The sequence below is a fragment of the Erithacus rubecula genome (assembly GCF_903797595.1).
Source record: "Erithacus rubecula genome assembly, chromosome: 3".
NCBI classification, from domain to species: domain Eukaryota; kingdom Metazoa; phylum Chordata; class Aves; order Passeriformes; family Muscicapidae; genus Erithacus; species Erithacus rubecula.
In genome coordinates, this window is record NC_136689.1 from 23,703,873 (window position 1) to 23,728,967 (window position 25,095).

At 39.0% G+C, this 25,095-nt stretch overlaps 2 protein-coding genes across 15 annotated transcripts in view; one reads left to right on the plus strand and one right to left on the minus strand.

Annotated features, from left to right (window-relative positions):
* PPP1R9A (protein phosphatase 1 regulatory subunit 9A) overlaps positions 1-24,360 on the plus strand; it is a 126,808-nt gene extending 102,448 nt beyond the window's left edge. The window contains exons 12-20 of one of the 3 annotated variants that reach the window (XM_079301003.1): positions 3,487-3,644; positions 4,199-4,499; positions 8,562-8,649; positions 8,748-8,825; positions 11,986-12,184; positions 14,720-14,839; positions 16,472-16,495; positions 17,646-17,828; positions 18,763-24,360. In XM_079301003.1, the coding sequence (XP_079157129.1) occupies positions 3,487-3,644; positions 4,199-4,499; positions 8,562-8,649; positions 8,748-8,825; positions 11,986-12,184; positions 14,720-14,839; positions 16,472-16,495; positions 17,646-17,828; positions 18,763-18,975 (1,364 nt within the window). In that variant the 3' untranslated portion in view covers positions 18,976-24,360. The remainder of the gene's footprint in view (positions 1-3,486; positions 3,645-4,198; positions 4,500-8,561; positions 8,650-8,747; positions 8,826-11,985; positions 12,185-14,719; positions 14,840-16,471; positions 16,496-17,645; positions 17,829-18,762) is intronic. The other 2 variants (XM_079301004.1, XM_079301005.1) reach the window with 2 other exon arrangements.
* The window catches only part of SGCE (sarcoglycan epsilon), a 452,776-nt gene that overhangs the window by 179,093 nt on the left and 248,588 nt on the right, over positions 1-25,095 (minus strand). The window lies entirely within an intron of this gene.

Below are 25,095 nucleotides of genomic sequence, written 5' to 3' on the forward strand. Positions count from 1 at the left end.
GCCATTACTCCTTGTCCTGTCACTGCAGTTCTGGCAGAGTCCCTCTCTGGCTTCCTGTAGGGCCCTTCAGATGCTGGCAGGCTGCTCTGAGGTCTCTGCACAACCTTCTCTTCTCCAGGATGAGCAGCCCCAACTTTCTCAGCCTCTCTTCAAGGGAGAGGTGCTCCAGTCCCCTTATCAACCTCATGGTCTTCCTCTGGACTTGATCCAGCACTTCCATTTCCTTTCTTAGGCAGGAGTCCCAGATCTGGATGTAGTACTCCAGGTGGGGTCTCAAAAGAGCAGAGGGGCAGCATCACCTCCTTTGACCTGATGGCCACCCTGCTTTTGATGCAGCCCAGGATTCCTAGAAACTGTAATATTATTTATTTCTCCATTGAAAAAAAAAAAAAGCAATATATTATGAAATAAATTAATTTCTAGCAAGCACAGAGGTGTTTTATTAAAATCGATATTTTAGCAGTCATTTCATGTGTGAACCCCAACAATATTGCCTTACAAATCAATATTAATTACATTTTGCACAATTTATGTGTATAAAAAAGAGCTATCTTGCTGAAATGGTATTAGGTGATATGCAGACCTTGTGCAATTGGTTTCCACAAATCTTCACCAACCTGTTCTTTTTCTGTCAAGTGTTAATTGTAATGGAATCTCTGAAGCTCAGAAAAGCAGAATGACAAGAAAATCTGTATTTCTGCCATAGAGGCTCAGTAAGTGTTATAAAACAATAACACTTAATACTCAGCAGTGCTGTTAATACAAATCCTTTCAGCAGTTTGTTTCAGAAGAGGAAGGTATGTTTTCTTCACTTGACTCAGATAAATGATGCTTACATTTAGTGTTGTAACAACATTAACACATCTATGGCTCAAAAGCTAAAATCAAGAAATTTCTACATGTAAAAGCAATAATTGTAAAATTAATTCTAAAAAGTTGGAAGTTCTTAGTATAGCATTAAAAATCTGCATGTCAGTTCTTCCAAATCATGTTTTCTAATGAATACGTTTGCATAAAAATTTTCAGAGCTCCCTTTTTTCATTGCAAAAATGTTTTCCTGGAGAAATGTTACCAGTGTAAATTATTTCTGAGTGTTAGACTAGATGATCTCTGAATTTAAACACCCAAGTTTAGGAACATGAATGCACACACAAATTATTTGCTAGGAAAAATAGATAATTAGCAATGATTTTTTGAAAGCAGAAGCAGCATAGTTAGACCTTAGATTCCAGGCTGCATTTTTGGTGTAACGAGAGAAGAAAACCTCCTTTGTAAAAATAAGGATGTCCTTTAATGTGCTGTAGCACTCTTTGACTCCCATTTACCTTTTCCAGTAAATTCTGTGTCAATTTCTGAGGTCTGTATCAGACTCTTATGTAGAGATACTAGCTCTGCAAAGAGCCTTCATCTCTATGTTACTCTTGTTTAAACCTTTTAATGAAAGATTTTACCATCACCCCATAGATGTTTGCAGAGGAGCTATAAAGGGCAGGGGAGTTGTCCATGATGTTTTGGAAGTGAGTAGAGTCCTCTGGGTACTGTGGGTTGTGCACAATGCCCTTGTGGATTCACTCAGGTGCTCCAGTCTCTTTTCTGGCTCGTGTTTGGCAAGTATAGCACATGCTTCTTGATCCAGCTTCTGCATTAGGTTCCTGGGGTAGGACTGTGTATAGGCAGGCACATCCCAGAATTCTGTTTAGAGGGCTGCAGGTCTGTCTTCCATCAAAAAATCAGGGTATGTAAAAATACCATATTTTAATTAAAATGGTGTCAAGTGTGTTGTTGGTTTTGTTTCAGTGTGATCCCAGGTGTTTATTGCATTCTTGCATGGTGGGAGGCTTGGGAAGAAGCAGTGGGTGCAGCCTGGTGGTTGCAAACATTGGAGCACAACAGTTCCTGACACTGCAGTGCTCTGGCTGTGTTCAGCATCCTGCCAGACTGCATGACTCCTCAGCTGTAACCTAACCTCACACTAAGCTTAAGGGGCTGCCAGTAACATCACTGCAAGTCAAAAAGAGAAAATCAAAGCTACTATGGCCCACATAACTCCTCCTTTGCTTTGCCAGGGAATCCTAGACTACGGATTGTGTTTCCTTTATGAATATCTGGTTTATTCTCAGAGTCCAGAAGTGCATTGCAGCTTTCTGGTTTAGTGATCATGAGCTGTGTCTGCAGCAGGCAATCAAGCTGTTTACTGGCAGGAGTCAGTGGTTTGAGATCTAAACAGTTCAGAGCTAAGGCTGACTTTGACAGTCTCAGTCTTTGGCATCTCTGTGCAAGTGCCCATTCAGACCACTCTGTGCCTGCACTTTCTGGGTGTGTTTAGATGCCCAGGGATGCATCAGTTCACAGAAGCAGATTTTAAATTCTCTCAGCTTGTCTAATGGAAAAACAGTGGGAGTACAGGCGAGCTCTTTCCTGCTTCGCAGTGGTACTGAAATAGTTCAGATGGGAGAACGTTGGAGTTAAGTGGTTGGAGGTCTGATGAAAGAGAATCTTATTGCATCGACAATGACAGTGAAATAAGAACTATTATGACTTTTATGTGAGAGATTTTCCAGACACCCCAGTGAGTTGGGAGATTGCTAGAGCATCATGTGAGGTTGTGGTGTTTTGCTGGGAGCTATTAGGGCCAGCCAGTCTCTGCAGAACAGGGAGCTGGGACTGGGGGTGGCAGCACATGTGGCTGGGGCAGAGACCTTCTGACAGCAGCCCAGTTCCACTGCAACAAAGCAGGGCAAGGTGGGCTGAGGAAGTAGGAGGCTCCAGGCCCAGGTGGTTTCTTGCTTTAAGAAGGCCCATATGAGCACTTCTGTGAATACCTTTTGCAGTCCTATGTTGATAGTTTGCATAATTCCAGCAGTGAAACAGAGGGATGTATGGAAGTGTGCACACCTGAAAGAAAAAATACAAACAGTTCAAGCCAGGACACTGTGCAGTTACCCTGTAGAGTACTTAGGGCAGAAGCATCATTGCAAGTCAGATAGTGCTAATTTTTCTGTAGTATTGTGTGAAATAAAATTTAACTTCTACACATAGAAGAAAAGCAAAAATACCTGTGAGATCAGATTCTAATTAATTAGTGTATTCTGAATGCAGTATATGGACAGGTAAATGTATCCAATGGATTATGATTTGGTTTTTACTGTGACAACTGAAAAAGAACTTTCTGGGCTGGTACAGCTGGTTTGTGTGGTCATCTGTGTAACAGCAGGAATACTTTGTTGAATTCTTAAATATCTGCAGTTGATACCCTTGCTGAATCTGTACAGATAAACTCATTTATGCAAATAACTTTTTCTGGGGGTACTATAGGAGTTATGAAAGTAGAGGTACAAGAAAATTGTATCTTTTCTAACCTAAATGATTCTGTGATTCTGTGCAAAGTGCATGTACTTGCAATTGTTTGTACAACAGTTCCTTCTCTTAGGAAAATGTAATGAAAGATCCTTCTATCAAACAGTTTCAAATCATGTTTTCTTACAGATTTCAATGAAGCAGTTCCAGAAACAGAGAGGCTGGACTCCAAAGCTCTGAGGACTCGAGCCCAGCTCTCAGTGAAGAACAAGCGGCAGAGACCTTCGAGAACGCGGCTGTACGACAGCATCAGCTCAACTGATGGGGAGGACAGCCTGGAACGGAAGGTGAGAAGGACTCTGCCCTCTCTTTCAGGCTTCCTGTGGAGTGCTAGATTGCCCCTGTAAGTCATTTCATCCTCTGTCTTTATCCTTTCACTGTAGCACAGGCAGTATTTATTCCTCTGTGGCCGGTCTGCTGTGAATGTCCTTGAGTGATGTGCAAGTCCAGTCTCCTTTTGAGTCAGACTCCTGGTTTTGGTTCTGTTGTGTTTTAACTGGAATCCTGGTCTTTCTGATGTATGTGTGCTTTATAATGCAGAGTGGGTCTTTTATGCAGAAGGTGAAAGAAGCTTGAATTGTGCATTTCTCTATTTGTTAATTTGTTATCATGATTGGTACAATATTTGCTCATTGTTTTGTGCTATTCTGACTTCGTCTGAAAGCAAATACCAATAAACAGCACTGTGTGTGGTATCAAAGGGTAATGCCTTGAACTGCTACAGCATTTCATACAAATAGAAAGCTAAGTAATGAATAAAAGAATTGCATGTTCGAAGTAAATCTTGCTCTGTTTGCTTACTAAGTGGTATAACCTGCTTTATAATCTCTTATACCAACAGCCATCACACAGTTACAGTAGTCCCATGCACATTTCAAAATCACCACTGCCCTTATGCATGAGAGCATCCTCACCAGCATCAGATTCTGGTGCTTCCTCCCTCTCCCCCGTGGCTAGCAGTGCAGCAATCTCACTTGACAACCTAACTGCAAACCAAGAAGAAGAACAGCACCACAAAGGAGGTGTCCTTTCCCCATGTGCTCGGGGAGACACTCCACTTTCCTCTCCTTCAAAATCTGGGCACAGCTCTGAAGCATCTCCTTTGCATCACCCAGCTGGCAGGAATATTTTACAGGATAAAGGTATTACTGTTTCTTTTACAATAAATTGATGCATCATTTTGCTCACTTAACAACTATCTACTTTATTACCTTTTGTTGTGCAGTAGTACCTTAGCAACTAGAAGGTCATCATCTTGTAATTTATTTTGCCTGCCTGAAAGTCAAAAACTTCAAAATAACCTTGTATGGTGGTATAAGAAAAGGATGAAATTTAAAATGGGATAGGGAGCTGCTGGCTTGCTTTTTTTTTCTGGCTTTCTTGGAACTGAGAAAAACAGGGAAATTGCCTTTAGGAAAATGTATTGTGTTTTTAAAAAAAAAAGTTACCTGACCTTGGGACACCTCCGTATTAGAAACATGCTTAACACAGTGTACTTACTCAAATAATGTGATTTTGGCACTGCTAGATGATTTTTTTGGAGGGTGTGGAAAGGAGTGTAAAGCAAGAACAACAGATTGTAGCTTTTAATTGCTGAGAGAAGGCAAAGTCTAGTTTTAATGAGAGGTTAGTGCCTGGAGATTTTTCATGTCAAGAAAAAAAGATTTTTTTGGGGAGATTTGCCTCATTGTAACTAATTTAATTCAGATTCTTGAAATGCTAGGTGGATAAGACAGGATGCAATCAGATGTAGCTCGGGTATATGTCTCAGTAGTTTATTATAGAAATAAACTATATGATATGTCACAGAATACTGAGCTGGCCTTTTCAGATGCATTTCAAAGTCAGAATTAACATTTGGCACCCCTTCAGCATTCTTTGCAATGCACCTTGCATTCTGAAACTGTCAGATAGGCTAAAATACATAATAAAAAATTATTCCTAAGTGAGCTCTGCAGGAGGAGGTCTAGATAGGTTCATAACAGACTTGGGCTTGCTTGAATTAACTGAAAAGAACAATTTATGGAAGATTGTGTGTCTGAAAAGACTTGCTACTGATTTAAAGCCTGCTTTTTCTTCATCTTTATGCAGGGCTTTCACACAAGTTCATAAAAGACAGCGTTATAAAACTTTACTGAATTTAGGATAGGTTAATATATTGCAAGAATTTTTACATGAGTTCTGAAATTGCTAGTTGTAACTGGGTTAAATTGTTAAGGATTCCAATGTAAATTCAATATTTGAGTTTTGCAAGTAAAAATAACAGTGTGAACCTAAGATTGTGACTTTAGAAACTCAGCTTGAATGTGTGATTGGTTTGTCAGGAAAGTCCTAAGTCCTGCATTTCCAATTGATGTATGAAAAATATAAAAATACGAAAAATTTGAAAAAGAAAGAATCTGTGGGAGCTAACCTTGTAGTGCAAGGAATAGGGCATTGCATTCCACCCACTGCATCACTCTTTCCATTTTAGGTTTAAAAATAATTTATTTTTAAATATTGCTGTCATGCTTTCCTCATTGTGACTGTTAAGTAAACAGCCAATGCTTTTGGGTGTGTCCAGGTTCTGCTGAGTAATACATTAGAATTAACCAGAGCAATAAAATTTCAAGTAGAAAAAAACGTATTTAATAAGTCCTACAAAAAAAATCTACTAGAGCAGTTTTTTGGCAACAAGTGTTGCAGCAATGCTATTTTAAATGATTGCTAATTTGGCTGTTAAACTCATACAGCTCAGAAAATAATAAAAAGACATTAAATTTGTTTTGTGTGTTCAGGTGGTGTTTTTTAGAGATGGAAAGAGAGCACCTCTGTGGACACACACATGACCAAGGGTTAGTCTCTCAATAGCAGAATAGCAGTGAGCATTAGCAAGCTCACATTTGTCTTCTTTTTGTTGTGAGATCCTACAGTGCTGTGGGAAGTGGCATGAGATCAGTTTCATTGCAAAATGATGAGCCTGTAACCACAGCTCTTTTGTGTATATGTGGTGCCTTTAATTTCTTCAGTTCTGCTGGTTTGTGCAGCATCATCCTTTGATAAGACAGCGAGGTGATTGTGGTGGGCAGTGCTCACTCATGTGAGGCTGCTGCAAGGGTTTGTGCTCATGGGCAGGGCATGAGGTGTCTTCACATCCATCAGCCACACATCACTGCAGCTGGAGGTGATGGGTTAAACAGTGATTTATTCTGAGAAACTAGCTTTCTCTTACCTTCTCTGAAAAACTGCAAGAAGTTGGGGAAGATGCACCCATCCAGGGTGGCCAAAGTCCCCTCCTGCCAGGAAGGGCACGTGTGGCTCTGGTTCTTGGTCACTGCCATGGCAAGCATTGAGTACTTCCTGCATGCAAGATTCAGATCCACACTGCCACTGAAGCTGATTTTGGGAGTTAGCCTATCCATTTTCCACTATGTGCCATAGCCAGCACAAATGTTTTCCTCAGCAAGTCATCTTTGTTTAAAGGGCCCTGGCTGGCCCCAGCTGTGTGGGAGGGGGATCATAGGGATATGAGAGCTCAAACAGAAATTTGCCATTCCAAATAGCTGCTGTGTATTCCAGCTGAGCTCTCCAGGGTTTTTTTTTTGTTTTTTTTTTTTTTTTTTTTTTTTGCATTACAGCAGCAAAACTTCTATCTGCTAAATGCTGTAATTATTTTCCTAACATAAAACCACTGTACTTTGATTTCTTGACTTTGATTAAGAAGTTTCTCGAAAAAAACCCACTTCCCTTTGCCCTGAAGCCTCAGTTGCCTGTGAATAGCTAGAATGAAAATAAATGTTGCAAGTTTTAATTCTTGTGACAATTTTGGCAGTGGATAAATGAGAAGTGTGCATTAAAGGTGAAAGAGGAACTGTATGAAGAAATGGGAAAGAAGTATGCACATGTGGGGTTGATGCCAAGTGTGCATTGCCAGCTGTTCTCAATTTCCTTGGGGAATGGATTTCTTCTTTGCAGACTTCACCTTGATTTTGTCATTCTTCATATTACTTTTTATTGTTTACTTTTTTGGAATGAGATTACTTGTTAGTTGTTCTTGGAATTTAATTTTTTTAACGTAAGGACTTGTTTTGATGGAAATAGTATGGTTTTTAGAGTGTGAGTATTGCAAAAGGCTTATTTTCCTGCTTTTGAAAGGATTTAAGAACAAAATAATTAATTCCACATTGAACGTTTTGCTCAAATGAAAACTTGGGCAGATATTATCTACAAAGCAATGCACAAAGTTCCATACACATAGTTGACTGTCCTGTGATAGTGCTGGGGTACTTCAGGTTAATTTTGGGGGTTCAATTTAAGTCAGAAACACCAGAAGAAATCCACAAATGCAGCAGTGCTTCAGTTAAAAGTTGTGTATATCTGAGGTCACATTGCAAAAGTCACCAAAGCAGAAGTGACATGAATGACTGACCTTCATTTACTTCCTCTGGGGTATTTGGGAACACACTTTATATTTAAGAGTTACAGCATCTGAATTTTTAAACTGCTGTGTGTTTTCTTTTAGCTTCCATATAGATTTCACAGGATGTTTGCCAGACTCAGATTCATTGTTCTGGCTTTATAGGTACTGCAGCCTGTTTCCTCTTTAGGATTTAATAGCATTTGTACAAGAGATAAAAAAATTGATAGATGTCTCAGGGCAAATTTATTAACTAAGCTACTTTGAGGTTTTGGGAGGGTTGTATTTTGTTTTTCAATTCAGAATGGTTAGATTTTAGGTTACATGTTGAGTTTAACAAATATGTTTGGGCTAAACTGATTTGTAGCATGTCTATCATAAAAGGTACCCTTAGCTCCAAAATTGAAAAAATAATTTTAGGAGTTATTTTGGAAGTAAAGTATGCATACCAAATGAATTATGTAAAAAATAAGCATCATCAAACTACTGCTGATTTTAAAAATGGGTTCACTGGAATGTTTGCCTATAAATACTTTGTGTTGTTCAATTTATTGCATATGCATTAAAACATAATATTAACTTTGGATTTCCTTTAATTTTTTGTGTATTTTTGAATTCTGAAATTATTTATTTTTATTCCTGTTCACACCGTCTTCCTAAAAATGAGAGTTCTCCTAATTAAATTGTGTACTCACACACATGTTCATGCATGGGTATCTAATTATGAAAAGACACACAAAGTGTTCTGGATGGAAAGTACCAATTAAAACTAATAATGTACATTCTTCCATGTACAAATGTGTCCTAGATGGTGCCACAAGTGCTCAGGCAGCAAGAACAACTAGCCCTACTATGGGGCATACAGAAAAACTAAAGCGAAAACTTGCAGATCTTGGGTAAGCCTTTTCTTATTTAAAATACATTTTCTTCTTCATTAAAAGGATGGAAAGTAAAACTTCTAAGATGTTTCGTGATGTTTTCAATATTCTTGTAGGGCTCCCTTGAGAAGGAGTTCGAGCAAGGGCAAGAAGAGGAAAGAGAAGGAAGCTGTTAGGGTGACCTGTGGCAGTAGGTATGGCTAAAGATTGAGGATGTGAGAAATTGTGTGCCAGAAACATTGGAAAAACCTAATCATCCTAGCAGATGGAATATTAACAGTCCCACTGACTTCATAAATAAGTGTTAAGCTTTGAGATAACCTGAGCTTACAAACCTAGATTCCTTGGCTCACAAAAGGCTAACATATAATCCAAAGGTAATTGGAGGTTTATAATGTCATAGAATCATAGAATTTCTCAAGCTGGCAGTGACTCACAAGGATCATCAAGTCCAACTCGATCACTGCTGCTGTTGCATCCACTAATGGGATTTGCAGAAATAGATTTTCAGAGCAGCCCTATAAGATGCACCCAGCCAGTTAATAATATCCATGAACCAGAAACCTTGACACAATTCCACTTTTTTTTTTTTTTTTTCCTTTTTAAAGCCCTGGGGGTGAGGTTGAGCAGCAGCTGTTCACTGCAGCTTTGCAGCACCCACACTAGGAATGCTTTCAGAAGGGTTTTTTATCTTTTCTGAAGATAAACATCTGAAATTAAAAAATAGGAAAAATGCTGACTGCATGTCACATCACCAACTTGTAGGCAAGGAATTGTGAATTCCTTTTGAGATCTGATGAGACAACATCACCAGCATCAGAACTCTGAATAAATAAATGAATGTTCACAACAACAGGAGGAAATCTTTGCAAAAGCTAGTGTAGATTTTTACTGAAGGCCTGTCCTTACATACCTATGAGTCTGACAAGATCACAGCATGGTACCTGGTTCCAGGTATGAAATACAAAGTCAGGAAGGCTAAGCAAATTTAATATGTTCCAAAAGTCTGGAAAGGATATAGCAACTCAAAAACTCTGCACATAAAACGATGCAAAAAAACATACATGATAAAAGAGCTGTTGGAAGAAGGCAAAGTTTGAATGCTATTCAAAACAGCATTGTGGTGGAAAATCAGCATGCAGCCATTTGTGTAGTTCTGCTGACAGTCTGGTGTGTGGAGACCAGTGACAAGTACATTGTGTAGCTCCATAAAATCAGAAAAGCAAAAGAAACCTTCCTTGCTCCCTCAGGCACACTGCTGAAGTGCAGTGTTCTGTCTCAGCATACATTTGTACATTTGTATTCTGCAAATATCTGGCAGGATCTTCAGTGATCTTAGGCAGCAGTCACCTCTCTGCTGGTGTCAGAAAACCTGTCCCAGTGTGTCTCCTGGCTGCTTGCATGGAGTCTGATACTCACTGCTGGTTTCCCTAGTGACAGCAAGAGGTTTCTTAAAGCCAAATCTCTGCACTTTGTGTGGCTGTGAGGCAGCTAGTGCCCTTAGCAGGGTGATAGACATCATGCAGCATTTAGATACCAAGCCACAGGGTGAGAGAAATGAATGTGTACTTGTTTCTAAGAACTTGAATGGCCCTTGTGCCAGCACAGGTTGTTGCTGATGTTTGTGAGATCTCATAGGTGTCTTCCTTAGAGAGAGCAAATCTCAGTGTAGAGATCAGTTGCTTATTAGTCCATGTGATAAATCTGAAAGATTCTGATAAATCTGTGATAATTCTTTGTGTTGTCTCTCAATATTGAATATAGTTCAATATCCCAATTACAGTTGCTAAAAGTAGAGTTTGGTACTGCTTTCAGAGTTGGAATTTGTGAGCATTTTGTCATTCTTACTCAACCTCTGTTAACTGGAGTATAACTGTTTCAGCATAACTTTTTAAACAGTATTGCCACTTCTTTTGTTACTAACTCCAAAGAATTTGCCTCATAAGACATGTGAGGATGTTCTGTCTACAAGTCCAAAACTGTACAAGCTCTTTGAAAGAATGAAGATGATGAAAAGACAGCATCCTGTTATAATTATGTCCATTACAGCAACTGATTGATGCAGGATTAATCATGTTGTCAGATGAGTGTTGCATGCATTATTTTGCCATTTCCAGGAAGTAGCACTCAAGATGTGTAAACAAAGTGCCAAATTGTTTCCTGAAACTACCACTAATGCTACAGATATGAAAAAATACACCATTTAAATAAGGAGCATGTGTTTCCCTGCCTGAAGTTAGATGATTTGGGCAACAACATTTGTATTTACTTTCTACATGAAAGCAAAATTAGAGGATGAGAGGGAGGTGAAGGACTGGGTCAGATATATCTGTCTTTCTTTTAGATTCTAAATGGGATAGGATTCTCCATCTGCTTCCATAGATGGGGGTCCTTTGACACCCTCACTTCCATCCATGCAGAAAAGAGCCTTCACAAAATATGTCGTCAAGTGATTATGCTAATAATGATTTAGCAGCTGTCCAGAAAATAGGTGTTGAGGGAGATTTACCCATTCCCCATTTATACATAGCTGCTAAGAGCAGTGGGATTTTAATGCTCTGAAACAGTAATATATATGTTGATGTAAATAATATGATTCTATGACATATACATAAATTCTTGGAGTCAGACACTTTGTTTAATTATTTTCAATTTACATACTGTACTAATGATATATTTAGGAAATAAAATTTGGACATTTTTGTTTATAAGTGTTACCTTTGATTTGTGTTGCCTTGATTACTGCAGTCTTTGTTTTTACGAAGAGAGAATCTGATAAAGTCCCATAGATGTCTCTTTCATTTTTCTACATTAATATTTTTAATATTTGATTAATTTTAAAGCAGGATAATGGTACTTCATGTGTATTTAGCTGTTATAATAAAGGAACAGCTCCATAGATGGACACAGATGCATCTGATTTATCCTGCTTGTGCTCAAAACCCAAGCCAGACCTCTGGGAGCCAGGGCCCACTTGGGTCAGTGCTGAGTCTGATTTAATCATGCTGAGGTACCACTGGGGCTCAGAAATGCACACACACAACGTGTGGCTTCTTGACAGGAGCTGGTTCTCATCTGAATGCTGGGGGTGTAGGCATTTTCAGCTGGCATCTGTCTCCATTTGCTGGGTGTATGTTGTCTTAAGAAAGCTTGAGTTAGAAAAAGAATCAAAAGAACACCCTTTTTTCTTTAGCTGACAGAGATTTCAGGCATGCCCCTACCAGCTGCATGCCACTCAGTTCTTTAGTCACAACTACAGGGAATGTCACTCTTTACAATTAACTGCCTCTGTGGCATTTTGTTTCCCCTTCTTTTATAATCTAATGCATATTCCTGCTCCTTTCTCCTAAACAGGACTGTCAGAGAGATGCTGCAGAAATCAGCAAACACTAAATCTTTAGCAGAGCGATCCTCCTCTCTCCCACACTGTGTACCATTCACATGGTATGGAGAGAGTGGCAAGGGATCCAATTCTTCCAGCAACCTGCCGTCGCCTACCAGCTCAACTGAACCCTCCTCTGAAAATTTAAGCCCAGCTAAAAAAGGGTCAAAGGTAGAAAATAAAAACTACCTTATTCCCACTGTGTCGAGTAGCATAATTGGCTTGGTGATTCTGGAAGCAAGAACAGGCCAATATGTGACTACTCCAGTAACCAGTGCATGGTGTTCATTGTATGGTAACAGCCCATCCAGATGGAACATCTGTCATTGCACCATCCCCTGGTCTACCTTCTTTACTTTGTCTTAATGTACATTATCCCAGTAAACTAACTGTGGTGTGCTGTACAAAACGAGTGGTGCCAGTGGAAATTAGCATTTGGATCCACTGAACAAATGCTAGATTTGTGTATTCAGTTATAGATCTTTTCTCCATTCTTCAGGACTGGTAGTGGGATTACCCATGTTCAAATGAGCTGTTTGCAAGTGAAGAAATGCTGTATGCTGTCAGTCATCTGCTTTTTTCCCCCAGTAATGAAATCTGTTTGTCATGCATGCTGGATGTTGGATTTAATTCTCTGTATGAAGATGCTTGAACTGTAAATATGAAATACTGCAATTTAATACATCTGTGTGATTCCTTTCTATGTGCATGAATGTTTCAGCATGAAAAATCCTTAAATAACCCTTATTTATAGTAATATACTTAGCTTTTTCATGTTTGTTTTCACTTCTGGAAAATATTTCTTTGCCTGTAACTTCCTATGACTTACAGCAGTTGATTTTTTATATTGTTCTGGTAAAAAGAAGCAGATATGGTTCTCAACTTTGTATAGGAATATGAATCAGAAATCTCATTTCTCTGTCTTCTACCACTAAATGCATGTTCATAATAGCAGTTTGCACAGGCATTTTATTACTTTTTTGATGCCAAAAGCTGGTGATACATTACTTGTGCTGTGCACTAGGCTCTGTGCTGTGCTAGTTCATAGCTATTCTTGTGTTACCTGGCAGGGAGAGCAAAACAAGCTTACAGCAGTCCAAATCAGATTGATAGAGAGGATCACCAATGAAATCTCTGAAGAGAAATTATTTGTTTACCTCTTCATTTTTATGAAAAAAAAAAAAAAAATTAGACCCATAAATCCTGTATATGTATTTAAACAAACATTGTTTAAAAATAGTTTTCAAGTGGGGGAAAAAGGCACACCCTTTTAGATCGTATTAGGTTGAGGTTGTGGGGGCTATCCTAATTATTTCCAGGCCTTGGCTATCTTGCAGTTTTGCTGCCATTGTAGAGCTGAAGCTTGCACAAAATAGAGGTGAAAGAAAAATCAGAGTACTTAAAAAAGAAAGATATGTTCTTCACACAACAGGAGGTAGAGCTGTTGAACTCCTGGCCTAAGAATGCTGTGTGGGCTAAGGAAACAGCTAAAGAAGCTGGTTAGATTTTCTTCTCCTCTATAAAGAGCTGGGAAAAGCAGAACAGGAATTCTAAACGTAGGTGAGACAAAAATGGTCACAAAAGTATTCTTATGTTCTCTGTGAAGTTCACAGGCTCTTAAATTAAGAGTTTCTGTACTGCTATTCAGGCTTTCAAAGCACAGCATGATACCAGTATTTAGTTGGATTTCCAGCAAAAGTAAGAGGACCAACACTTGGTATTTTTGTAAGCCTTCATGTCTTCAGGAAAGACAGGTCAAGTATTTAAGGGGAACAGATAGAAGAATAATTTTTTTTAGTGTTTTTTGTTTCACTTTCTAAAGTAAAGGTCAAGGATTAAATGGATTTAATACTCTTTTAGATGTTAGAGAGTAGAGTCAGGTGTATTGTCAGGTGTGTATGCAAGTTAAATGGAATATCATGGTGTCCTTAATCTTTTATATATTTTGTTTTCTTTATTGTTCTCCCTCTAGTGTGAATTACTTGTTAATTTTTGTCTTATTCTAATGATAATTGTGTTGTATTCCTGAAAAATATGTGCCTGCTTTTGCTGTTATTTGCTGTAAGATGTGATGTGTCTCATTGCATTGTTAAGAAAAAACAGGGTTTGTTTTATGGTTATTAGTTCAGTAAATAATACTCAATATCCAAAGATACTTTTTACTTTCAGTTTCAGTTTTTTTTCTGAAGGCATAGGCAAAGAGGGAGGATCCTTTCACTTTTCAGGGAGTTTATTTGGGACTCAGAAGTGTATTTACAGGATATTCTCCTTGCTCTTTCAATAGGAGTTTTCACTTCTCTCTGTTATTAATTCTCTGTCCTATTTGTGCTACTGCCTGTGCTACGCTTCTCCTAAGTGTTTGAAGGACAGTAAATGCCAGTGATTAACCTGCAGAAGCAGTAATTTAGCTCCAGGATGAGAGCCAGCATCTTAAGAGTCTGGAAATTGCTTTTAGACACCTTTTTATTTATTGAGGCTTTAAGCTGGCAAAGGTGTCTCATGAAGTGCAGAGTGGTAAAAATACTGTGCATTCTATAAATAGTAACACTGTGAAACAATAAGCTTCCTCCTGTGTATTGTGATTGGTTTGGTAAATGTTTGAAATCACTCCTGAGCTATGCCAACATGGAAGACAGAAAGCAAATTTCCCTTTTAGATGCACCTAGATAACAATTTGTTCATCCTTACTCCTCTTTTTCTCCACAGAATTTCACATTCAACGATGATTTCAGTCCCAGCAGCACAAGCTCAGCTGATTTGAGTGGTTTGGGAGCAGAACCTAAAACACCAGGCTTCTCTCATTCCTTAGCACTGTCATCAGATGAGGTATGCAGATGAAATTGTTTAATTTGGGGAATAGTTGCTTCTTTTTCCTATGGAATCTTGCTGGATTACTCAAATAATAAAAGAAAGGTTTTAGGCAGTAGGATTGGAGAAGAAAATTAATCTTGATTTCTAAATTAAGATTTTTCTTGTTCATATAAAAGCGACTTAAAATAATGCCCTGTGGTACCATTGTAGGGAAGTGGAATGCAGTTGGTGTCCTAAGAGATGCTGTATCCTCACATGTGCCAATACATTTTTTCTAAATAGACATAGATACAGATCTGAATGCACTAAACTAGGCCTGAGAGAATTTTGATATACTAAGCATAGAGAAACAGTTTGGTAAATGTAGTTGAGATGTAAGGCACCTTCACCTACCCCAGTTTTTACCCTGGTGGAATGACCTGTACATGCAGTAATTGTGTGTTACTGTACCTGAATGTACGTGTATTGATTATTATAATGTGTATGTCTTAATCCACTTTGCATTCTTTGTGCTTGCTTTGCACAGTGGATTTGAAGTCAGTTGCTCCAAACCAGAGTTTCTTCATCCAATGATAAAGAAAAAAGGCATTCCTAACCCTGTAAATTGGTGACATATCTGAGCTGAATATAATGTATTGAAAATGCTCTTCTTAAAATACTAGTTTTGTAACTCAGCTTTGGGTGAGGTTGAATGATTTGACAGTAGTTGACTGCACATCCTGTGGAGTCAGGAAACTTAGCTTTTTTTTTTTTTTTTTTACAAACACTCCATAAGAACTTCACATTTTTCATGTGAGATTTGAGCCAAATAGTTTTTACTAGAGAGGAGGAAACTTGAAGTTTCTGTACCTTCTATACCTTTTTTTTTTTTTTTTTTTGTTATTTTAATGATAGGTAGGTTTTTTATTACTGTCTGCATGGTTTACTTGGGTTTGAAGAATGAGAGCTGTTCTGTGCAACTCAATTTTCCAAACTACAAATCCCTACAAACCCAGCCATTCTTTGAGGCTGCTTTTACTGCAGCTAATTAATGGCAAAAATTTGTAACAAAATGAGACAGCACAGAGGTCTGCATATGCTGTGAATTACTGAAAATAGCAGCATCATCACTTGCACTTTGTTTAATGTTAGTACTATCTTGATAATGCATTTCATTATCTTACCATGTTTAATTCCTCTTATTACATATTTGATTGTGGCAATGTCCTATTCAGAATGGTATTGAATTAAAAGCTTGAAAATCCTTTCATTTTGCATGTTCAGCTCTCTATTACTTCTGAATACCAAGCCTTTTATGGAACAGGCCCATAAAAATGAATGTGTTTTCTCCATCCTCTGCTGTGTGCCAGTTGAACCATCAGAGAGGTACCCACCAGTTCTAGGGTGTCAAGATCAGGAACTCCAAAGGGGTTTCATTAATGCAGTGCCAGATTTGGCTGCCAAATTGTGTGTGTGCTGAGCTTTCAACATAATCTCTTTGCTTCTGGAAATAATTATTTTTAAAAGAATCTTGTTGGTTTTAAGTAGCCATATCTGTTTGCAAACCTTGGTGCTGCCATTGCCTGAACTTTTACGTGCTGTTACATGTTTGGTATTTTGTTTCTATAATGGTTTTCTTTCCCATTTCTTTGTTGCTCCCTCACTCAGAGCCTGGATATGATTGATGATGAGGTGAGATACTAGCGTGCTGTTGTGGTGAATCGCGTAGCACTGTACTGTCTCTTCCAGAGTCACATTTCTTGTCTTGTGGTGTTATGTGACAAACACCCTTGTTGGCACAGAACACACAGATGTCACTGGCTCCTCTTTCCATGTCTTAAGTTTTCCTCACCCTTTTGCTGAGAGTTTTCAAGTCCATAGCAAACTGCAGTTTTTTTGGTGTGCTGGAAGCAGGAGGAGGGTCACTGTCAAAGCAAATCTACCAGACCAGGCATCAGCTGTGCTGAGCTCATGCTGGCAATAGAAGAAGAAAAGGATAGCATCCAGCCCTTACAACTGGACAGCCAGAAGCAGAGAGAGCTCCCAGCATCATCTAGCCTAATGTAAAAGCTGCTCTAACAGCAGACAGCTGCTGCAGCCTGTAGCAGCTGCTTTGCTGACTACAGCCAGGACAGAATAGCTTTTGTTTCAGGCCCCACTGGCATACCCGTGGGTGGAATAAAGTGGCAGAGCGGGGGCATGGGTCTGCTCCTGCAGTTGATGCCACACTTGCCCTTTTTAGTGGGTTTGTGCTCTAACCCACAGCAGCAGAGCGTGGTGAGAGCAGGGCCAGGGCTATGGGATCACTGTGTGTTCTGTACCACTCCTCTGTGTCATCTCATAAGTCTTCTTCCATAGACAGAATCAGTCTCACTGTCTGTTTGATATCATCCCTTTGAACTCTTCAGCAGTTTTCTGAGGGTTTTATTTTCCCCTGATTTTTTTTACTAGCTTAAAAAATAATAAAGATCTGTGAGTGAGCCCAGGAAGTGGAATGTACAATTCATTGCATCCTTTAGAAACCTGCTAATTTGAAGGAAAAAATCTTGTGAGGGAATGGGAATATACATGGTTTGAATTGTGCCACCTGGCCATTTTAGTCCCTGCTTGGGTTAAAAGGAATGCCAGTTCCTTTACCTTCTGTGATTCAATAGTTCCTTTTTCTTCTATGATTCATTCTTAGGTGCCTGGTTAGATAGAGATGTAACATAGCAGGATGAAATTGTTACTGCAGTGCATTGATAGTCCAGATACCTTGCTCTGATGCTGGTGGTTTGTGCAGGAAGATGTTGTTACTCATCTATGTTACACTTATTAATAACAAGAAATATTTCTGTCGCAGATCCTTGATGATGGACAGTCCCCGAAGCACAGTCAGTGTCAGAGTCGTGCTGTTCACGAGTGGAGTGTGCAGCAGGTTTCACACTGGTTGATGAGCCTGAACCTTGAACAGTATGTTTCTGAATTCAGTGCCCAGAACATTAATGGGGAGCATCTCCTTCAGCTGGATGGCAGTAAGCTCAAGGTAATTAACTGACTGGGCTTCAAGATTAACTACAGTATTTTTTGTCACTTTACATCATCTCAAAGACATTAAGAATTCATCCAGAAAGCTGCAAATCCTTGTGCATGGAGTTGTGATAGGCCAGAATAATAAACAGAAAGTATAAAGCCACAGCAACGCTTTAAGAAATTCCCATATGCACTGGGATTCCGAAGCTGCAGAAGTACAAGGCATTTGCTTTGTGAAAATTCTTGGTGTAGGTAATATATCCATGTTTGCTTGTGCAAATCATACAGCAGTGTGTGAAAGTGGTATTTGCATACACATATTTCTCATCCAGCTCTATTTTCTGAAAGGGTGATTCTGAGAAGACAATTAATAGACACATATCAGAAGTAGCAAGGGAATAATGGATTCATGGGATATGGGAAACATAAGTTTATACTAGTTGTAGTATGTTAGAACTAAATATGATTTTGATATATAAAGTAAGCATTATTTCTTGTAGTAAAAATATGAACCTACTTCAGTCAAAAATACAGGGTTGCAGGAAGTTCAGTGTATCTGAAAGTCCAAGTTTAGCGTTTCCCTTCTGAATTTTTTGGTGGCACTTCACTAACTATAATTGTCTTAGAAAACTGCAGGTGAACTATTGACTGAGGCATAGCAGTGAGAATTTGGAGGTCCTGTTTTATGTGGATTTAGATGATTTCAATAAAGTAGTTTATTTGCCTTATTTGATCAATGAAATCAACACTGGTGGTGGCAATGAGGTCTCAATTATTGTAGAAGTGGAAAGCATGAAGTGTAGTACTTGCATGTCAGTGATGTATCTGAGTCTCTGACAGATCCACTTTGTCATTACAATCTTCTAAGGAGACTTATTACTAGAATATGAAAACTTGATTGATTAAACCATAAGAAATTCTTCTAAATTTTGTTTTCCCCACCTCAGGCTCTCGGCATGACATCTTCCCAAGACAGAGCAATCATTAAAAGAAAACTAAAGGAAATGAAAGCATCCTTGGAGAAGGCTCGCAAAGCTCAAGAGAAAATGGAAAAGCAAAGGGAAAAGCTTCGAAAGAAGGAGCAGGAGCAGCTGCAGAGGAGATCAAAGAAAACAGACAAGTGTTCCTCAGATGCAACAGAGGGCACTAATGAGCAGTGATAAGCAGAAGTGCTGCTGTGTTTGGCAAGTGGAGGCATGTCAAGGAAAGAGAAACTCTTATCCACTCTGATGCCCCTTCAGCTTCCTTGTGTTCATTGCCCAAGACTGTGTACAGAGACGGGGCTGTACATAGAAGGACTGGGGAAATTTCTGTTGTGTAGTTTTCTTTCCTGCATATCCAGTTCACGCTCGTTGCTGTTGCCATGTGAAACAATCCCAGCCCCTCGGTTTGTTCTGTTCTTGTTGACAGCTAACAGATTTCATTTTTGTGTGGTGGTGTTTCCTTCCAAACTACTCTTCTCTGTTGAGCTCTGTGTGTTTGGTCACTTCAGTAACCAGCATGATGCCGAGGAGCATGTCCACTGCTTCACCTCTTCTGAACAGGATGGCCAGTCAGTATGGTTGGGGGACATTTCTTCAGCTGGGTTAAAGGAGTTGTGCTCTATCTGATAAGATTTGACTTAACTTTCTAACTGGAACTTCATCTTCTTTACGGTGTTTGGATACTCAGTTCAGTCTGCTGGAGTAAGTTTCATCTTGCATCAGTACCTTTAAGCAACACTGCTCTGAAAACTGTTCAGTGACTTCTTATACACTGGAAATAAAGACAGGAGAGCCAATATTCCCCCTGGGTAAAGGACAGGAGGTGGAAACTCTTTCTGTTAACTGTACAATAGTTAATCCAGGAAGGAGGCAAAGCCTTAAATGGTTATGTGGGTTTACATAGAAATCTGAGGATAACATTTATCCTTTAGATATCTGAGCAAGGATAAATTTCTAACTAGAGCACAGTGTACAAATCTGTATAAATTTTATTGTGCTCCCAGTGTGTAGGCAACTTTCTTATAGCACATTCCACTTTGTTCTTCATGTGTTTCATGCAGGAAACTGGGTTTATTTTGTTTCAAGTTGGTTTTTCCCCAGGAAAAACACCACATCTTCAAATTCATTCTCCAGTCAGTAAGCATTGGGAGAATAGGCTTTCTGCTGTGCTATTATGAAGCTGGTATTGGAAACAATTATCCAACTTGAGTCTGCTGTAGATTTTCAGTTTTTACAGAAGTGCACTTTAAGAAGAGGAAGATGAGTGATTCTGGTTAAATTAAATTCAGTGCATTGCTGTTAAGGTCAATGTCATGGAGGTGATGGTTACTTAATCCAAAGCTCCCAAGCTTTAACTGTTTTGATTGATACATTTGCAGAACATCCAATTGAAACCTGCATTTTTGGGCTTTGGCTGTACAATGTTTTGATGGCTTAGCAGTGGTCATACTTCAGGGATTTCTGGGGTGTGCAAGGCTGTGAATGAAGCCTGCTGTGCAGTTTTGGCTGTGACAGAAGCAGTGTGAGATGTTACTGCCTCAACAGCAGTACAGAACTAAACAGTATTGCTTCAGAAGAATGGGCAGATCTGCACAACGAGGAGCTGCAGGCATGAGCTGACTGCTCTGCACCCAAAGCTGTGTGCACTTGAGAAATGTCACTTCCCACTCGAGCAGCCTGCAAGGGGCAGTCTTCATCCAGCTGTGCAAACCCAGAAATTGCTTGAGATGTTAAGTAAATTAGAATCTTGAACTTGAAAATGCACCGGCCTGGAATTGAGAATTCCTCTGAAGAAAATGCATGTTTTAGTTTGGTTTGGCTTCTCTTCTGCTCTGTACTTTTTGGCATTCAGATTTGTGTCTGCAAAGTTCTCTGAAACTGGGATTTGGAACATTTAGGGTGCAGTTAATAGTTGCATTTCTTTTGATTCTAATAATTTCTTTGACATGTAAAATGGTCTGTAAACTGAGAGAGCCTAGTTCATTCAAAATTAATACACAACAGATTTTCTTAGCATTAGCTTTATTTTTCCTTCCAAATCCAATTTCTACAAGTTTTTGATGTATATTTGATTCAGATCTAAAATTGAAATTGCCAAAAAAAGATACTTGCTGATATTTCTAAAGGCTTGTGATACTTTTCTTGAGATAAACCACCAGCAGCTAAATACACCTGCTAACAAAGATTACACATTGCAGCAAAACTTTCTGTGTTCATTCATAGGAGAAAAAATTTACAAATGTTTAACAGCCTCATAAAACTAGCATTCTTAGAGTAAGAGGAAAAACCTGGAAGAAACTGGAAATTTAATATTTTAAATACAATGTTGATAAATGCATTAGATGATGATTTTCTTTTTAAATTATATTTACAGTGTAGTAATGTTTAAGTGGTTGTATATAATAATCTAAGGTGGTGTCTCTATTTTATGTTCTTTTTTTTTTAAATTTAGAAACCAGAGCAGACTGCTTGGTATTATATATTGAGTTTTCATTCTTGCTTCTTAGAATGGTGCTTAGTTAATCTCTTTGTAAATCATGTTCTTACTCTGCAGAATAACTCATTCAACTTAAGTCCTTTAAGTATTCAGAGGGTTTTTACTGCTTTGTGATAGTGTTATTTTGTTATTCTCAGACTAAAAACATGAACAAAAATCTAACTTTAAAAAAACCTAGTGGCTTACATTTAAATTAAAAGTATTAAAATGCATTTTGATCAACATGTGAAAACTAAGGAAATGGAACAATGACAAGAGTTTTGCTGGTTTTTTCTGTTATAAAGGATCTATGTGGTTCCTTTTATGAAGTATGGCACCTCAGTCTTGGGAAGTACAGAAATGTCACTGGATAATAGACATGAAGCACAGTCTGAAACTGTTTCTTGCTGTTCTGTAGGACCTTTAAAGTTATGTTGCACTTTTTTTTCCCTTGTATTGTGACTTACAAGAAACAGAAAATGGATGTCTCATTCTTAACTTTAACTTCCTGTAAACCAATGCTGAGTCAGACTAATGTGGGGCTTAATGTAACAAGAAGAAACAAATTTTCTGTGTTAAGTGGCTGGACAGCCTTTCTCATGGTTTGGCTCACCTGTAGGCCTAATGTCACCTACATTGTGTATTTATTTGTGGAGCTAAAGCTGTTTTTTGTTAGGCTGACTTGCCTGGCCACCACTGAGCTTCTGTGCAGGCAGTGTGGTGTTTCCACACCTCAAGACATGTGCTTGTATCATCTTCACACCTGGTGACTGCAACAGACTGGCCCAAGTTATTTTCTCCCTGGTTAGGGTGGTGGGCCAGTTCTGTAAACTCTAGTTCTGCTCATTGCAGCAGTATTGCAAGTTGTGAATATATAGAGCCTCCAAAAAGGTGAAGAACGGAGAGTGAGGAAAAAGTGGAAGTCTCAAAACCAGAAAATGAAATATACAACACTGCAGGTTATTTTAGTCCCAAAACCCCTAGTGCTTATACTGATTGTGAGGAGAGCAGTGGCTCCTTGTTCTGTTCAAATCAGCCAGACATGCTGACATTAATCATTCCAGCTTGTATCTTCCTGTTTCTTCACAGGTGGGTTGTTGCACTCCTGCAGCTTTCTTCTAAAACTCCCTGCTGGGTTTCAGTCTGCCCAAGGAGAGCAGGGCCAGGGTGAGGAAGGAGCTGCACCCCTTCACTGCAATGCAGAGAGTTGCCCACTGCCTCCATTTCACCCACCACCCTAAGCAGGTCCTGCTGGGTTGCTGGAAGAGGAACCTGTTCAAGATCATGGGTTAGAATTACACTGTGGAACAGAAGCCAGTAATAAAACGCTGAATGGCATTAGATGTTTGTATTTCAGTGTATACAAATACTTTTGTATTTTTTCAACTTCTCAGAGATTTTTTGCAATGACATCTTTTTTGCTATGACTGTAGTCTGCTGCAGGGATACCACAAGAATTGAGCTTTTACTAGAATTACTGAGCAGCTTTCCTCTAAAACTTGCCAGCCCTTAGCTGTCACTGACATTCAGAGGTGCTTGACCCTTTGGATCAGGGTTCCTCATACTTCATTGCTTCCATCAAAGCCTCCTGTCCTCCTCAGCTGCTACACCTTCACCTCCTGGCTCATGAACTGTAAGAGGTGGGCAGTGTCATTTTTGAGAATGAATTGTATTCCACTTCCAAGAGAAAGAAGAGAATGAAATGCCGCTCTTGCACGTAGTGCAGAGTACTGTTCTACAGTAGTACGGAAGAGGATCATCATGGGTGTCAGTGTTCTGGCAAGGAAACACTTCTTTTGTGTGGTTTCAACCCCAGCTTTGATTTTTATTGGAGCACTTTCTGCAGTTCATTTCTGAGCAGGATGACAGGTGAAATCCAAGGAGCCTTACCCACTCAGTACTGAGTGAGTGGAGTGTGGGTCATCTGCAGATGGCACAGTCCCTTTTGTTAAACTCCCTGTGGATTTTACTGGACTTTTTTCTGTACCTGTGAAACTGATTTTGAAAAGCTATAATGTCTTAGTCATGACATTGAGCCCTCCAAACCCTCCATATAAAATGAGCTTTCTCTTACTAACCAGCTGTACCAACTGGTACTTTTGCTTTTAGCATTAAGTAGTGATTTTAAAAGTGCACATCTTACAGGAAGGTTTGGTGGTGGTGCCTTGGGTGCCTGTTTCTTTGGAAGGTGTGGATTGTGTTAAGAACAGGCTGTAGGGTTTGTGAAACCTGCTGAGTTGGGCAGGTCTCTTCTTCCCAAGAGGTGAGGAGGGGTCACAGCTCACAAGATTGGATCCAACCCACGCAACCCAGGAGCCTGGGACTCCTGCTGGGTTTCCAGTGGCAGCTTTGCCATTGCCACCAGTGGAAATGGATTTGCGCCCTGTGCAGAAGTGTCTAAAGGAAAGGAGGATCTCAGGGCACCAAGGATAAGGAGTAACCAGCCCATTTGGAAGTGAAGAGTGCACAGTAAACATCTTCTGACTCTCTACTTGCCCATACACATTCACTCAACAACTGCTTTCATATTTCCCAGTCCTGTTGTAATGGTATCTCACTGGTCACTGACAAGTGTTACACATATTGCTAGAAGACCAGGCAGCTAAAAGACTAAAATGCACTGTGCTTACTGTAAAAATTGGCTTCTTACATTGTTTCTTTTTATATGGTTAAAGAGATAGTTGTGCTTCAGATTTTTCCCTTTTTCTGTTCTTTTTTTAAAGAGGTCAAATGTATATGAAATGCATGTTATCCTGAACTTTTTGTTTGTTCATCTTGGTGTCTGATCACCTGCATGAAGGACACAGTAGTGCCATGTCTGAGCTTGTTCTCTTGTGCTTGGTTGATATGAACTTCTCTAGATTGTTGAGTTTTCCCCAAGATAACTTTGTTTAATATTTAGTTTTTGGGAGACATCAAAAGAAAACATCATGGTGGCTCTTTGTTTTCTTACAGTTGAAATACAAACAACAAAGCCTTGTGGTTTAAAGTTAATTTGTTAGTGTAAATAAATTTCTTGCCAATGAGTATTATTGTTGTTAGACAACGAATGCAATAAAATGAGAAATCCTGAATCTTTATTAGAATTTGTAATGAGTCCTCATTTTTCTACCCTTTTCTTGGTCATTCCAGAAAAAAATGATAAATGATGAGGACGACCTGACAGCTGCATGGGTCAGGGAAATATGTACCTTGCCCTACTTTTTCTTTGCTTTCTTCTGCTCAGCCAAAGATTATTTTAATCCCTGCTCTTGGCCAAATTGGCATGATTCACAAGCCCCCAAGTGGGTCTCATTTGCACTCTGTAACCGTGTGGAAAGAAGTAAAAAAAAGTTTAAGGCAAAAATGATATTTTTTCTTCATAGGCTGATGAAATGTAGCATGCAGTCTTTTGCTGCAGGTTGGTGTAAAAATAGGCTGCCTTCACATTGATACTGGTCAATGCTGGTGTGTTTAAAAGATCTGGATTGATTTTGTTACAGAAAAACATTTTACACTCAAGTGCAGGTTAGTTATAATGAGCATTTTATACATTCAAAGTACAGGAGTTCTTTGAATGTATTTAATATGTCTTTTATTTATTTGATTTAGGAAAACATTAAGGCAAAACAAAGGGCACAGAGTGTGCAGTTTGTGTAGTCATTTCAGTGGATTTACATCCAGCAGAATCTAGGCCAAATACTGTGCACTTAATCTGTCTAACCCAGTTTGTGTTTCCCAACGACTGAATCATAAATCTTACCTTCCACTAATACATCCACCATCTGCAAGAAGATAAAAAAGAATTCTCAATTCATAAAATTGCTGTCTTAATTAAAATA